The following is a 15,309-nucleotide window of genomic DNA, read 5'->3' as shown; positions in this document are numbered from 1 at the left end:
CCTCCTCCTCCTCCTCCTCCTCCTCCTCCTCCTCCTCCTCTTCTTCTTCTTCTTCTTCTTCTTCTTCTTCTATCTCTATAATTCTTAGGTTTGGTCTTTTCATGGTGTCCCAAATTTCCTGTATGTTTGTTATGGCTTTTTTGGCTGTAATGTTTTCTTTGACTGACAAATCTATTTCTTCTATCATATCTTCAATGCCAGAGATTCTTTCTTCCATCATTTGCATTCTGTTTGTTATACTTGATTCTGTAGGTCCTGTTTACTCAGATTTTCCATTTCTAGCATTCTCTCAGTTTGTGTCTCCTTCATTGTCTCTATTTCAGTTTTCAGGTCTTGAACTGTTTCCTTCACCTGTTTAATTGCTTTTTCTTGGCTTGCTTTCAGGGATTTATTGATTTCTTCCAATTTTTTGTCTGTTCCTTAATTTCTTTAAGGGAATTTTTCATTTCCTCTTTAAAGACCTCTATTAAAGTCATTTAAAGGTTGATTTCTTATGCTGCTTCTGCGTTGATATGTTCAAGTCTTGCTGATGTAGAGCCACTAGGTTCTGCTGGTTCCATAATTATCTTTATGTTGTTGACTGTATTTTTGCATTGGCGTCTACCTATCTCTTCCTTCACTCGGTACAAACGGTGTCTGTGTCCGATGGAGCCGAGCCTCTCTTAGTCCAATGGGAGCTCTTGTTCTAATCTGGGCTCTTGGTTCAATCGGTGCTTATGGACTCTGTCTCAGGGAGCAGCTCTTAGTCCAATAATCGAACTCTGTCTCAGAGCAGCTGCAGTCTTGGATGGCGGGCTTTGGGAGAGGTGAGGCTTGTGGGTTACAGGGTTTGATGGAGGACCTGTCTGCAGGAGACCTGTCTGCTGGCCACTTAGTCCAATCGGTGCTGGTGAGCTCTCACCATCAGTTCTTGAGATCTCTACCGTAGGAGGAGGGTAGGTGTGTGCGTGCGCGTGTGTGTATACTGTTCTAGGTGCATTGCGTGAGAGAATTCACCACATAGCTTTGCTGGGCTGAATGAATTGAGGGTTACAAACAGTCAAATTGATCTTAAAAGCACAGAGTTCTATAAGAAGTGACAGCAAATGTTTAAGAGAGGTATAGCTTCCATGGTACTTTCCTGAGGGACCTTTTTTCTACTCTTGGCCTTTTTTGTTTTTTCCAGACAGGGTTTCTCTGTGTAGCTTTGCGCCTTTCCACTAACTCACTCTGTAGCCCAGGCGGGCCTTGAACTCTCAGAGATCCGCCTGCCTCTGCCTTCCTAGTGCTGGGATTAAAGGCATGTACCACCACTGCCGGGCTCTCTTGGCCATTTGTTATGCCCCTCTATGTATTGTGGAGACAAGAGTCTTAGTAACCTGTAGTAGTCTTGACCTTGCAGTCCTTCTGTGTCAACTTCCTGAGTGTTGGGATTATAGGCATGTACTGCCATGCTTAAACTTTCGTATGCCTCTCTTAATATATCTATGGCAGTATATTTCTACCCTATAGCAGCTTGTCTTCTGAAATTTGTCTTCCTTACTAAATGTTTTTTGAAGTATCTGAAGCTATAACTTACTTAGTTCTAGTTGTTTCTCAATTAGCCATTTATAAGAGATTATATGAATGTTGAGTCAGGATTCTGTGATGACAAGATTGTTTCTATCCACTTCTAGCCTTAGCAAAAGTTGTTATCTGAGATAGGTACCTGTGGTATACTCTGGTATGTACCTTGAGCCTGGTAAGTCAAGTGAGAAAATATAACCAAAGTCTCCAGCTGAATAGAGAACATGTTATTTTGCAGAATTTTAAGGAAACATCTATTAGCCTTGCAAGGATCAATTTCAGATATTGAACTAAAGTCATCAGGTTTGACAGCATTTTTCCCTGCTGAACGATCTCTCTGAGGAACAGTCACTATATGTAAGTTAGGTTTGCATTTCTGTGGACTCTGCTTTCTACCCATGGCCTCTCTTTATGTGAAGAATGAGCCTTTATTTGATAGTGTATCCTGGTATCTCACTTTCTCATTACCTCTACCTAGAATTTAGGAATTTTCATCAAGCTTTATGCTTAGTACTGTTATCTCTCTCTGACACTCTGCTGATCATGCTACTTGTGAAGAGAGACTGCTCCCTGGTCAATGGTTTGGGGAGTAAAGTCAATGCAAAGTGTGGTAAACTTTCTGATCCCAGTTTCCTAATAATAGATTGAATCCTTGATTGTACTCTCAACAGATTATTAAGAAATTCATATTTGCCTGTCAAATGCTCATAGTTGCCATTCTTTTTATTGCTTTATATTAATTTGTGCAAAACTATTTTTAAGGTAATTGAATGAAATATAAAGACTACTGACAATTCATTGGGAATCTCTAATTTCAAATTTTGCATGTTTGTCATAACAGCTCTCCCTCTCCACAAGTGTTTTAGTGAGATGTATAATACTTGTGAGTGCCAGTTATATCTGGTAATTAACAAAGTTTTGTAAATGCCACTAATGTCCTACTATATTTCACAATTAGCTCTCCTCTGGGGCTAGCTAGCAACAGATCCCCTTCACTATTATAGGAGTCACCTTCTGACTATGCTTCCCGCCCCCCCCCCCCCCCCAGGTGTATTGTTTATTTTCAGTAAAAGCATCTCTTAAGAAGAAATACATTCAAAATCTTAAGTTAGTAGCTTTGCATGGTAAAACAGTCAATATGGAATATTCTGGTGGAATATTAATTCATCAATGAACTATTATCCTGAAAAGTATTGCCATTTGTTGTCCTGTACCACGTATTTTAGATACCTCCAAAGTGATTCCATTTGGGATTTGGGGACCAGCCTGATGGGATTAGCTGGAAGTTTCTTCCTCAGAGCAGTATCTTTGGAGTAACAGCAAAGAGAGGTTTTGCTTCACATTTTACTTTAAATGGCCATAGCTTTTCTCAGTTCTGCCTTCACATCTTGCTTCCTCTGTGTCTGGCTGGCGACTCCTGTGACTGTGCTTTGAATCTGACAGAACACATTGGATAGCTGTAGACAGCTCTGACAGTCTGTTCCCCTTTATCCTGAACCCCAGGTGGTGCCTGTCTTCAGGACCTCCACTTTTTCCTCAGTCACATTGTTAATGTTCTTCACCTAAAACCATTAACTGTCTCCATCTGAATAGCCCAGTACCTTCTTCCTTCATATCCTGGAGTTTTGTGTGACTTTCAAATCTTTGTTCTTAATCATTTTGCTTTAACTTCTTCATACATCCACAGGAATGAAATAGTTCTGTTATTTAAAGTTAGCAACTTTCATCCATTGCCAAACCTGGGAATTTATGCCAACTTTTCTTGTTCCTTCTTACTCATAAATTAGGAAAACCTATGGAAGAAAAAAGTAAATGTTGCCTGTTGTCCTTTGTTCTCTAGCCAAATAGAGAGTGAATGAGTATAGTCCCAATATTCTGCAAGATATACTATCCTTTTCTCGGTTCAGATGGTGTCCTTACCTCATGTATAAGTAGCTGAGAATTTTTGTGGAAATAAATCCTTGGATGTGTACTCCATTTATTCAGTTTGTTTAAATAGGAAAGTGTTAAGAATCAAGTAAACGATCAAATTATTTAGTTTAGCATTCTTAATTGAGAATGCCAGTTCATATATGTCACTACTAAAGAGTACAATGGAAAAATTCACTTTAGAAATGAAAATTCTTTTTTTTAAGATTTATTTATTTATTATGTATACAGTTTTTCTCCCTGCATGTGTAAGAATAGGGCACCAGATCTCATTATGGGTGGTTGTGAGCCACCATGTGGTTGCTGGGAATTGATCTCAGGACCTCTTGAAGAGCAGTCAGTGCTCTTAACTACTTGAGCCATCTCTCCAGCCCCTAGAAATGAAAATTCTTAACATAGTCACATTTTGTTTCACTAATCTTTTTTTGAAAGGGTAAAGCCAGTGTTTATATTGAATGTGATAAGTGTTTTGCCTTCTTTGATTAAGTTTATATTCATAGAACTATTGTAGGAAAAAGTCTCCCATAAAGATTCTGATACATCCAAGCACATTTTGGTTGTTTATTAATATCACATGTAAGTCTGTTGCTTGTCTTAAGTACTCTTAAAAATATATCTGTCTGAATAATTAATTGCCTGTCGCAATATAATCTACAGAGTCAAGCAGTTTCCCAACAATGAATATAAGACTAAGTCCCTCCATCCATATTTTAATGTGAGAATAATAGAAAGTCAATGCCATCTTCACATTCTGTTGATGGACTGTCACTGGCTTATGATCATACAACTGCACTGTAGAGTGTGATGGTCAATGTAGGCAATAAAAATGCAATTTCAGTGGTGTTATCAGTATTGTGAAATAAAATCACCATTGTATTAAAGCTGTGCACAGATTTACTTGTGTGTGTTCGGATAACTAAAAATGACTTTGTGTTGGGTCATAGTGAGATCTAAAGCACATTAAGGTAGAAAAATTAAAACCCTTAAAACAGAAATAAGGAACCAAATTCAAGTAACCTTTGTTTTAGTTCTCAAATGCCAAAGAGAGTCTTTATCTTAAAGAGTATATCTTGTCATTTTATTTATTTCCCTAGAAGTCTTCATTTTACTGAGAACTGAGAACTAAAATGTTTTTTTCAAGACAACTGTGTTGCTGTTTTCAGTTTCTCTTTATACGTTTACATACAAAGAATTAAGAATTTGAAAAGTGAGGTGACTCAGCCCTTGCCTACAAGCCTGAAGACTTGGGACCTACATGATAAGGAGAGAGCCCACTTCCCCAAATTATACACAGACACACAGGCATACATTTTTTTAAATTGGAAAGCAATTTTTGTACTCTAATCAGTCATTTCAAATATACTTTCAAATACAGAAAACAAGTTGTTTTTGAGATCTGTTTCTATGTTTGTGTTTGTGTGTGTGGTGTGTTTCTGGAGGTAAGAGGACAACCACCCCTTTTCTCAATATGCTTTTTGAGGAACCCACAACTGAACTTCTAGCCTCCTGTTGTTTTCCTTTCTTCAGTTGCTCCCTATGGATGTCTGCAGAAATTGAGCTTGAAAAGAATTTGTTTTGTAGTAATTGGATAAGAAAAAGAAATAAAAGGAGGACATGACTGCTCCTAAGGAGTTGAGGTTTTTATTACAGATAGAAGGGAGAGCAGAGGCAGAGGCAGTCATTTGGGAGAGTCTAGAGTGGATTGACAAGCTGACTGAACAAAGCCATGTAAGAGTGGGGAGGAGAGAGAGAGGGAGGAAGAGCAGGGAAACAGGAGCCAAGAAGCCAATGTAGCAAAATGGCTGGGTTACCTAGGGGAAGGGACCCAGCCTAGTCACTGGGCTGGAGAGCTTAGGGTAGGTGAAGGGTATACCAGCCAGGATGTTTCCTTAACAGGTACTTGCAATGTTGAGAGAGGCTGGCCAGACAGTTTGCTTTGATATGTTAAATAGGCATCTTGGTTAGCCATTTGTCTGGTTTGAGACCTAACAGTAATGAAGTAGACCTGTTTTTCTTTGAAGGGTGTGAGGCTGTCTAGTTGAGCTAGACAAGTAATTTTTGTTAGGATTTTGAATTCTCTTAAAGTTTTGATTGAATTTCATGTGTATAATGATATAAGATCTCCTGGACGATACAGTACTGAAGTTTTCATAGTCTATTGATATTAAGTATTTAATACATTGTAGACTTTTACAAGTGTGTTTATTATATTCTTGAATGTTATTTTTATAAAATATCTGTAGAAATAGCTAGGTTATGAATTATGTAAGAGAGCTAGGACTTAAAGAATTTAGACATTTAAGTAGCAGAGGTGTTATAGAAATCCAGATTTACTTTAATCCAGTGTTCTATTCATGAGTTTCCAAGTATTTCTAACACTTTGAGAAGCCTCATGTGGGCAGGTTGGTAGGGAATCCTGTGTTGTTTTGAAAGAAGAAAGGAAGAACTGTTAGTGTGGAACTCATATTTCCATTCTTAAAGCTGACTGTTATGTTGAGTCACCCTGTAGGACTGAATCTATAATGAGGAAAGTTCGTAGAATAGCTGTACAATCCCTGGGAATGGTATGGGGCGGTTGGGGCTGGAGCGTGGGGGAGCCATCTCCCTTGTATACTCAGCTTAGTGGTGAGTGGAGATATTTGAGCTTTATCCTTTCTGTATCATTCTGTGTCTATAGGGATGGTCAGACTACATTTGGCATGAGAGCTTAGTTGAGAGTAGGTAATGGCAAGTTCACTCAAGACACTGGTGCTTTTTCCAATTTGAAAGAAAGTTCTTGCTCTTCAGTAGGGTAGAAATTCCTCGTGAGGCCCATTATACACAGAGTCTATTCCATTTCTAGGAGTACTGTCTACTAAACTTGCCCTAGTTTTATGTATACTTTGTGTTGTCTTGTTTTTGCCCATCTTCATCATTAAGTTCTTGTAAAAATAGGAGTGAGATATTTGCTTCTAGTACTAGCCCTTGATATATTAATATTTTACTTTTGATGGCCTGTTAACATGTTGTTGATACAGGGTTGATTCAGTCAGCGATGACATCCTTGTTTTTACTTTGGAATTTTCTAATTGGAAGAGACTTCCACCAGCTGTTGAAAAGATGCTCTCTGTTCGTGCAAACTCCTCTGGGGCTCTTCAGCAACATATGGGTAAGAAAGTACAGATTCAAACACACTGCTACTCTTCCTTCTCTTGGTTCTCTTACTGTGTTGGAATTTTTTGTGGACTTGTTCGAGAACATATAGTAAATTAGGCATGATTTGCATTTCTTTAAAGGATGGGGAAAGAAAGGATAGTAATTTTCTCTGAGAATTGTGTCTGTTCATGAGTTTAGCCTATAGATGTTATGGAGAGCAGCCTGTTAACTGTTTTTACTTAGTGATATCATTTTTTCCCTTCCTAAAGATATGTAAAAAAGTATTTAGTTTATATTCGAAAGAATGCTGAACTTAATTTTTCTTTAAAATTTTTTTGTAGATTTGTGTTCTCTCTGTAATATTTATCATCTCCAAAAGGAATTATTAACATCTTTTATTTGCACCTGTCTCTATTGATAATATATCAGCCTATTGGTATACCCTGTGAGCTGGGTCAAAATTCTGTGAATTGATTGTTTTGTTGTTGCCTTTTTGAAGAGAGAGTCTTTCTCTGTAGCGCGGGCTGACCTAAAACTCTTGGTCTTCCTGCCTCAACTTTTCGTGTTAAGTTAGCTAAAATAAAGAATATTCAGTGGGAGATTTTATGTAAGAAAGCCAAGTTAAACATAATATATGCAAAGTATTCCTACATACTTAAATTTATTTAATTTTGGCTATATGTTGTAAGTGAGGTATGTTTTAAGTTAGGAGAATTGTTGTTTCATGCCTATTTTTACATAAAATGGAACTTCTCCAAAAACAGTTTGAATAGATTTTTAACAAATAAACTTGTGTGTGTGTGTGTGTGTGTGTGTAGAAATGCCTTCTAACTTCTCAGAAAATTACATTTCAGTAAATTTTCTCTATCTAAAGCAGCCAGAGGAAAATATGCTCTTGAATTTAGGTATACTTAGACTATGATAAAAGTTTCTGTTGAAGAAGAGTTTTCTGTTTGGCATTTCTAAGCCTTCCAGTTTAGAATTTCCTTAATGATAATTTTGGAAAGTTCTCCTGCATGTAATTCTCAATGTTGGTATTTGCATATACTTTTACTAATTATGTATTTGTATCATCCAAAAACAAATACCTTTTCAGAACAGATAGAATGTGGGACAATGGATTTGGGAACAAAAAAATCAAAAGAGAAGTGCATATGCCAGATGGGAAAATTATTTCAGCGCATCTAAAGATATGTTTGAGTTTCTTCTGAAGGCCTTACATTATGGCAAGTGTGTCTAGATCAGTGATTCTCAACCTGTAACGTGTAATTTTACTTACAAATCCTTGTATTCTTTCTGTTTTCTAGTTCAGTAGTAGGTCTAATAGCTTGGAGAATGTTATTTTCTAAGAGAATGACTCAGAGCCTGATAGTTGTTTGCTATTCATCTCATAGACAGTAGTGGTGTGTCAGTGGTGGTTGAGGATTTTGTCCCCTATTTGCAAACAGGTTTTGATTGTTATAGCTAATGAGGTACCATTGCTATCTAGGTGGTAATATATTCAATTCCAGGGCCATGTATACTGGCTCATACCTATTATCCCTGCATTCAGAAAGCTGAGACGAGAAGATCACAAGTTCAAGGCTAGCTTGAACTATATAGTGAGGCCAGCCTGTGGCTACATAGTGATACAGTTTTAAAAACCACAAACAAGATAATACTTGAGACCTTTGTTACTTTGTAATGTTTTGAGGGCAACCATTGTTTATTTTATGCATTGAAAAGCTTGTTAATTATCTTAAGAAATAACATATATGCTGGGTGGTGGTGGCATATGCCATTAATCCCAGCACTCAGGAGGAAGAGTCAGGTGGATCTTTGAGTTTAAGGCCATCCTGTTCTACTGAGTGAGTTCCAGGACAGCTAAGGCTACACAGGGAAACCCTGTGTTGAGAGAGAGAGAGAGAGAGAGAGAGAGAGAGAGAGAGAGAGAGAGAGAGAGAGAGAGAGAAACACAAATATATGAGTGGAGGTGTACATGGTGGTGGTACATGCCTCAAATCCCAGCTCTCAGGTAGTGTTATGAGGATCCCACCAGAGATGATCATCCAGACATAGTTTATAGCCAATTGAAAGTCTTTGTTCCAGCTGGCTTGAACTGCACTCAAGTATTCTGGACCTAAGATGTCTCTGAGCATTTAGACCAAGGAGCTTTTAAAGGCAAAAACCACGTCCTCATATCTTGCTCAGCAGCAGAACCGGGAGGTTTGTACAAGCAAGCAGTTTAACAGAAGCTAAGTTAGCTGAGGCATCTTGACCTTGGGTTCCTAGAATAGAGCTATTCCTAGAATAGTTAACCTATTCTAGTTCCTAGAATAGGGTACTTTCCCATGGATTCTCCATCAAGGAGCTCAAATTCTAGATAAGCCTAAAATGACCTCAGCAAGAGCACAAGATGGAGGAACCTCTGCACTGTCTTGTGCTGTTACATTTCCTATTGGTTCTATGAACATGAGACACATCATTGACTCATGCTGTTCTAGGGGATCATATTTGGTCCTAAGGACCCACAGCTTAGTTGGCCATGCAGTTGAGGAGGCAGGGTCCCATCACTAGCTTGCTCAGATAAGACTCAATGACCATAATAATGCAGACAGTAAGGTAGTTAGCCATGGGGACCAAGTAATTAAAGACTAATACTAATTATCTCATCTATGTCTCCTTTCCTTCTTTTCAGTTTTTCTCTGACCATGGCCTCTGCAAGGGGGTGGGGCACCACAGCATGGGTGGGTGGCCTGGTATAGCCTGTGGGAAGTCATGTACTGCCTTGGGGGCAATGAATTAACAAACAGAATACTTCAGGACAACTTACTCCCTCCTTCCATTTTAGTAGTTTTTCTAACAAACAGAACTGACAGAAACACATAGACACACAGGGAGACACATTAATATAGAAAGACAACATACTAAAAACTATGGGTGGCCACCACACATTTAGTTGCATCCAACCTCTCTTCTTATGTCCTAACCAGATAGTGCCTCTTACAGACCAAATTTACCTCCAGGGGTGTTCAGATCAGATGACTCTTATCTTTTTATTCTTCTGAGTGGTGGCATCAGGGATGCCCCTGGAGTGCTTATCAAAATTGGGCAGAAAGGATTTTCTTGGAGTCCTGATCATGTCAGGGTGCATACCTTTTCAGCTGGTACACTCTTGCCTGCTCCTTGGGATCCTGGAGCCCCTAAGTGTCACTCCAGTTTCTGGGGATCTTGTTGGGGTCTACAAAATGCTTTGGGGAGCTCAGCAGAGATGAAGCCAGCTGGGACTACACTCAGGTATTCTGAACCAAGGGGCTTTTATAATCAAAAAACAAAATCTTGGTTCCTTAGCAGTGTAACAGAAGCTAAGGTAAGCCATTAGTTGTGGGTGAGGGTTCTGAGAAGGCAAACATTGACTTTGGGTTCCGAGAATAAAGTTGGATAATTTTCCATGGGATTCTCCATCAAGGAGATCAAATTCCAGTTAAACCTGAAATAGCCTCAGCAAGAGTATAAGAAGGAGGAATGTCTGCACTGCTTTGCCCTATCACAGTAGCTAAGGGAGAGGAGTTGAGACTTGGATTATATACGGAAACCCTGTGCCAAAATAGAGAGGAGGGGGAGGAGAGCTTGGGTTCATCAGTCGCAGAGCTGTTGCCAGGCATGTTTGCAACTCTGGTTTCAACTCTCAGCACCACAAAACAAACCTGTAAAAAACAAAAAGAAGTGAGTTCTTGAGCATGAAGATGAATTGTGTTTGTTTGTGTTAATAAAAAATACTGTATTCTAGTCTCTTGAATCTTTTTGAGGTTGTAGAGGTAATAAATAATTGTCAGTCCTTTGTATCATACAGCATTCTTTTCCTTTTTATCTAAAAGTTTTGCATGTTATATATTTTGATGATGTTTTTCTCATCCAATTTCTGCTAGATCTTCCCTACCTCTCTACCCACTGAGCTTCAGATTTACTCTCTCCCTCCCTAACTTCTCCCTTTCTCTCCAAAAAAATGAAAATCAAAACAACCAATATCACAAAAATTAACAACATCAACACTATTGCACCAGTATATCTTACAGGCAGGGCACTGTTGTAGGATTTATAGCTTGGTGGTATTGGTGATTATTTTTCATCTCCATTACTGTGCATAATACAGTGGATCTTGTGAATTTTGGAGGCCTGCCTGAACTATATAATGAGTTCTCAACCAGTCCGGGTTCATTGTGAGACCCTGTTTGAAAACTAAAACAAAACAACTTGCTGTGCCAGATCGATACCTGTGTGACTGTAGCACATACAGACATTTTAAATTTAACTTAATTTAAAATTTTTGAGATAGATTCTTACTCTATAGCCTAGTCTGGCCTTGAATTTATTTTACCACCTTTGCCTCACAAGTTCTGGGACTATAGAACTGTGTGCTGAAAAGCCTGGCTTACATTTCTGTTGATTTAAGGGAAAGAAGACATTTTAACTCAGCGAGAAAGTAACTGCTTTATGGGAAAGAAATCTTAGGTGGAAATGATTTTGAAAATAGACACTGGTATTATATGATTTTCTTGACAAAAACTTCCATTGATACATGGGGAAGTTTTCTGGTTGTCAAATGCATTTAATAAAAATGTTAAGGTATAAAACTTTCTAATTAGCTTTAAAGTAATTGATATTTGGAGGAACAGAAGTATGTCACACAAATTTTAATGGCTTTTTTTTTGGCCAAGCATGGGGGTCCATGCCTGTAGTCTCAGCATTTAGGAGTTACAGACAGGAGGATCACCACAAGTTTAAGGATAGCCTGGACAAAGAAAGCTTGGACTAATGAGTATAGGCAATATGGATGACAATTTTCCCTTTTTGTTTCCAGAGTTATTGGGTATTGTTTAATCTGAGAGATAGTTCAACTGTATATTTTGATTGGAGGCAGGACTTTTTAACTAAGAGGAGATATTCCTCTGACAGAGGGTAAGACACCCAAATTTTGCTAGATAACTGTTAAATCTAACTGTGACTCATCAGAAAAGGTGACATGGTTTATGCAAAAGATCTTGTTCCAGTCACTTCTCTGTTGTTAAATAATTTTTGAGCTACCTCTAACTCCTGGGACCTATTTGTAATCAAGTGTTGCAACTCTGGGGGAAAGTTATCCTGACTGCTCCGGGAGTTAGGCTATACCTTGAGCTTCTAGGACAGCTCTGGCAACTGGAGCTGCAGTGGGACAGCTCAACTCTGGAGGGAATGGTATCCTAACTTTTTGGGGAGTCAGGCTATACCTTGAGTTGGGGTGTGGTGGGGGATGGTCTCCCCACAGGATATAGCAATCCTGCTCCTCTCCTGGAGAGCTGCTATTAACTGAGCTTTGCTCAGCCCCCACTTAAGAGGACTTCCCAGCAGAGCTGTGTTTCTTCTCTGGCCCAAGATGTTGCTTCTTTTGCTTCGCTCTGCTTAAGAGGAAACCCTTGCAGAAATGTAGACTCTCCTCTGGCTCCAGTGAAAAGTTGTTACTTTTTCTGCTCCCCTAAGGGACGGATGTCTCAGTAAGGTTCTTCTGTTTTACTCTGCCTTGCTCAACCCCTTATGAGAATGTCTCTGCAAGGTTTTTTCTGCTCAGATCCCTAAGGGATGTCTTAGCAAGGTTCTTTTCTGCACCAGTGAATGAAAATCTTCCCACCCAAGACTCTTTTGGGAAACAGATTTATTTGGGAAGGAGGAGTCCAGGAGAGTGGCTGCCTCTACCAGGGTGGGAAAGCACAGCCAACAATTAAACAGGCAGGGTGGTTTATATAGGATTTCCTAGGGGCGGGGTTTCTCCAGGGAGAAGATTTTATGTTCAGGGATTGGTTAGTTTTCCTGCTCAGGGATTGGTTAGTTTCGTTGGTCAGGGGCAGAGATGGCCCTGATTTCAGAGCCAAGCTGTGTTTCTTTCACTGGCCTTTCTTAGCTTTTTGGCTCTACTTCTAAGGCCAGGGCATATTTCTTTCACTGATTCTGGTTCTAGGGACAAAGTGTCTTTGCCACTGGTTTCAGAGTCAGGGAATGTTTCTTTGGTTCTGGGTTCAGGGATAAAGTGTTTCTTTCACTGGCTGGGGTCCCAGATCCACATTGTGTTTCTTTCACTTGGTTCTGGATTCCAGAGTCAGTGTGGGTTTTTTTTTTAAGCTGGCGCCTTCTCACTACACTATTTATACCTTTAAATTTTTGTAACTTTTCTAACTTTTAGAAGTATCTAGGGCTGACAAAGGAAAGCAGATATCTTTAGTCCTTCTTTTAAAAACTTAGTAAAGATTATTTAAAGTCTGCTTGGTCAGCTTTGGACAGAAGGGTCCATTCTAAACAGCTCCTCTAGGAACTGGTGATCTGAGTTTGTTTCCCTGTAACAATGGGGTCCAACAATGGCCTGGCTTTCATAGAAAAAAAAAAAAAAAACCTCTCAATTAATAGCTAAAGCTTTGGGCATAGATTCAAAAATTCATTGTACATATAGAACTCAGAATTCTGGACAGATTAAAAGAATAAACAGGATGTTTAAAAAAGTTAAACCTAACAAAATCCCCATTAGAATCCAGCAATAGGTGGCTAGACCTCCTTCTTTTGCTGGCATAATATGACCTCACTTTCCACCACCATTCTTTCAGTTTTGTGACAGACAGTATCCTCTCAAATCATGAACTGAAATTAGCCCTTCCTTCTTTAAGTTTCATTTGTCAAGTGTTTTGTGACCTCAACCTCAAAATAATGCCAAAGCTACAGTCCTCCAGATGCTTATACAAGAAAACTTCAGGTCCTTTGCAAGATAAAGACCCACATTTGCTAACTCTTGAATCTGTTATATATTTAACATGTAAACTATACTATGGTGTTTCCTAGGGGTGTGTGTGTGTGTGTGTGTGTGTGTGTGTGTGTGTGTGTGTGTGTATGTATGTATGTTTTCCATCCTTTTTGAACCTGTTGAAATATCTGAGTTTTGCATTTTAGCTTTGTTCTTCCACAACTCTTGATTGTCTTGTGTGATTTTCTATGACACAACTGTTTTTACTAAGGCAGGCTGGCATCTCTTCCTGTTTGTCTGCTTGGATTTCCACCTGCCTCTAAGCTGCCTTGCCATAGGCCAATGCAGCTTTATTTATCAACCAATCAGAGCAACATATATCCACATCATACATAAAGACATCCCACAGCACTTCCCCTTTTCTATCTAACCAAAAAGGAAAGTTTTAATTCTAACATAGTAAAATTACATATAATAAAACAGTTATCAAGCAAGAATTACAGTTATAACATCTAGTCTATTTGTATTTGGCAAAATTAAAGAAAATGTTCTATCTATCCTATATTTGTGAGTCTAAAGTTTTATATCTAATTTATCTTTTATCATAACCAAAGAAAATTATAACTATCTAGTCTTCAACTACATTAAAGACTCCAGAAGGATATAATATTACCTAAGTAAATAGGAAGTGCTGCTGTGGGATGTTCTGTATGGCAAATGTGTTGCTAATTAGTCAATAAATAAAACACTGATTGGCCATTGGCTAGGCAGGAAGTGTAGGCGGGACAAGGAGGAGAATAAAGCTGAAAAGTGGAAGGCTGAGTCAGAGAGACACTGCCAGCTGCCATGATGAGAAACAGCATGTGAAGATGCCGGTAAGCCACGAGCCACGTGGCAAGGTATAGATTAATGGAAATGGATTAATTTAAGCTGTAAGAACAGTTAGCAAGAAGCCTGCCACGGCCATACAGTTTGTAACCAATGTAAGTCTCTGTGTTTACTTGGTCGGGTCTGAGTGGCTGTGGGACTGGCAGGTGAGAGAGATTTGTCCTGACTGTGGGTCAGGCAGGAAAACTCAAACTACAAAGTGCCTTTTTAGCAACTTCCAAAAACATAGGATGACAGAGGCAGCTGGCTACCTGGACAGTCATCCAGAGTTTCTCTGCAGCATTGGGGCATCCATCTTCAGCCAACAGGCCTCGAGTTTTTTAGTGTCATGTAGAATGTCTGGCAGTCTCCTCTGTGAAGCAGGAACCTGAAGGATCATTTTGCCTTGTTTTGGCAAATTCAGTGGTCATTTTCTTATGGGTTCTGTATGTCCAGTTTATACAACATAATATCAGCACTCCAGGCAAGAGCTGTTTCTTGCCCAAATGGCTATTTTTGCCAAGAAGAAGATAAACTCCATATGGAGTGTCTTCGATGCCCATCTTCCTTTTTGAAGTAAATCAGTGCTGCCAAGAGCAAAGGTGTCTCACTATCCAGAATGTCTAAGTTTTTAAAACATTTTAAATGCCATATTCTGTAGGTCTTTAAAGTGTTTGAAGATTGCCTACCTAATTGAATTTATATCTATGTATACCTAGAAAACTTAACTAACATGACTATAAGTTTAATTATCATGGATGACTAATTATTATTTCTGTATTTCTTAATTAAACATTATAATTTTAAATGAGTTGCATAAACGTAACACCTTAAACAAGTATAAAAATATATATAGTATAACAAATTAATTTCAAATTTGTATCAATAAACTAAAATCCTTAGCAATGTAAAACATTTCAAACAAGTTGTTGCTCTTTAAATGTAGATTCAATAATCTACCCTTTTATCTTATCATATATATATATATACATATATATATCTCCCTTTTTTTCTTTAGAAAGAGATTGCATTTATAATCAAACTCCTTTTAAATAAGAGTAAACATTTGTAAACAGTATCTTGGGAATTTG

At 38.5% G+C, this 15,309-nt stretch overlaps 1 protein-coding gene across 5 annotated transcripts in view; it reads left to right on the top strand.

Annotated features, from left to right (window-relative positions):
• Positions 1-15,309, top strand: part of Asb3 (ankyrin repeat and SOCS box containing 3) — a 154,929-nt gene that overhangs the window by 93,964 nt on the left and 45,656 nt on the right. For all 5 annotated transcript variants that reach the window (XM_052734553.1, XM_052734548.1, XM_052734549.1 and 2 more), the window contains one exon: positions 6,492-6,622. In XM_052734553.1, coding sequence (XP_052590513.1) covers positions 6,492-6,622 — 131 coding nt within the window. The remainder of the gene's footprint in view (positions 1-6,491; positions 6,623-15,309) is intronic.

The sequence above is a fragment of the Peromyscus californicus genome, unplaced genomic scaffold (assembly GCF_007827085.1).
Source record: "Peromyscus californicus insignis strain IS unplaced genomic scaffold, ASM782708v3 Scaffold_13__1_contigs__length_99412109, whole genome shotgun sequence".
NCBI lineage: Eukaryota > Metazoa > Chordata > Mammalia > Rodentia > Cricetidae > Peromyscus > Peromyscus californicus.
Note: the sequence above shows the minus strand (reverse complement) of the source record. Positions and strands in the feature narration are given on the sequence as shown.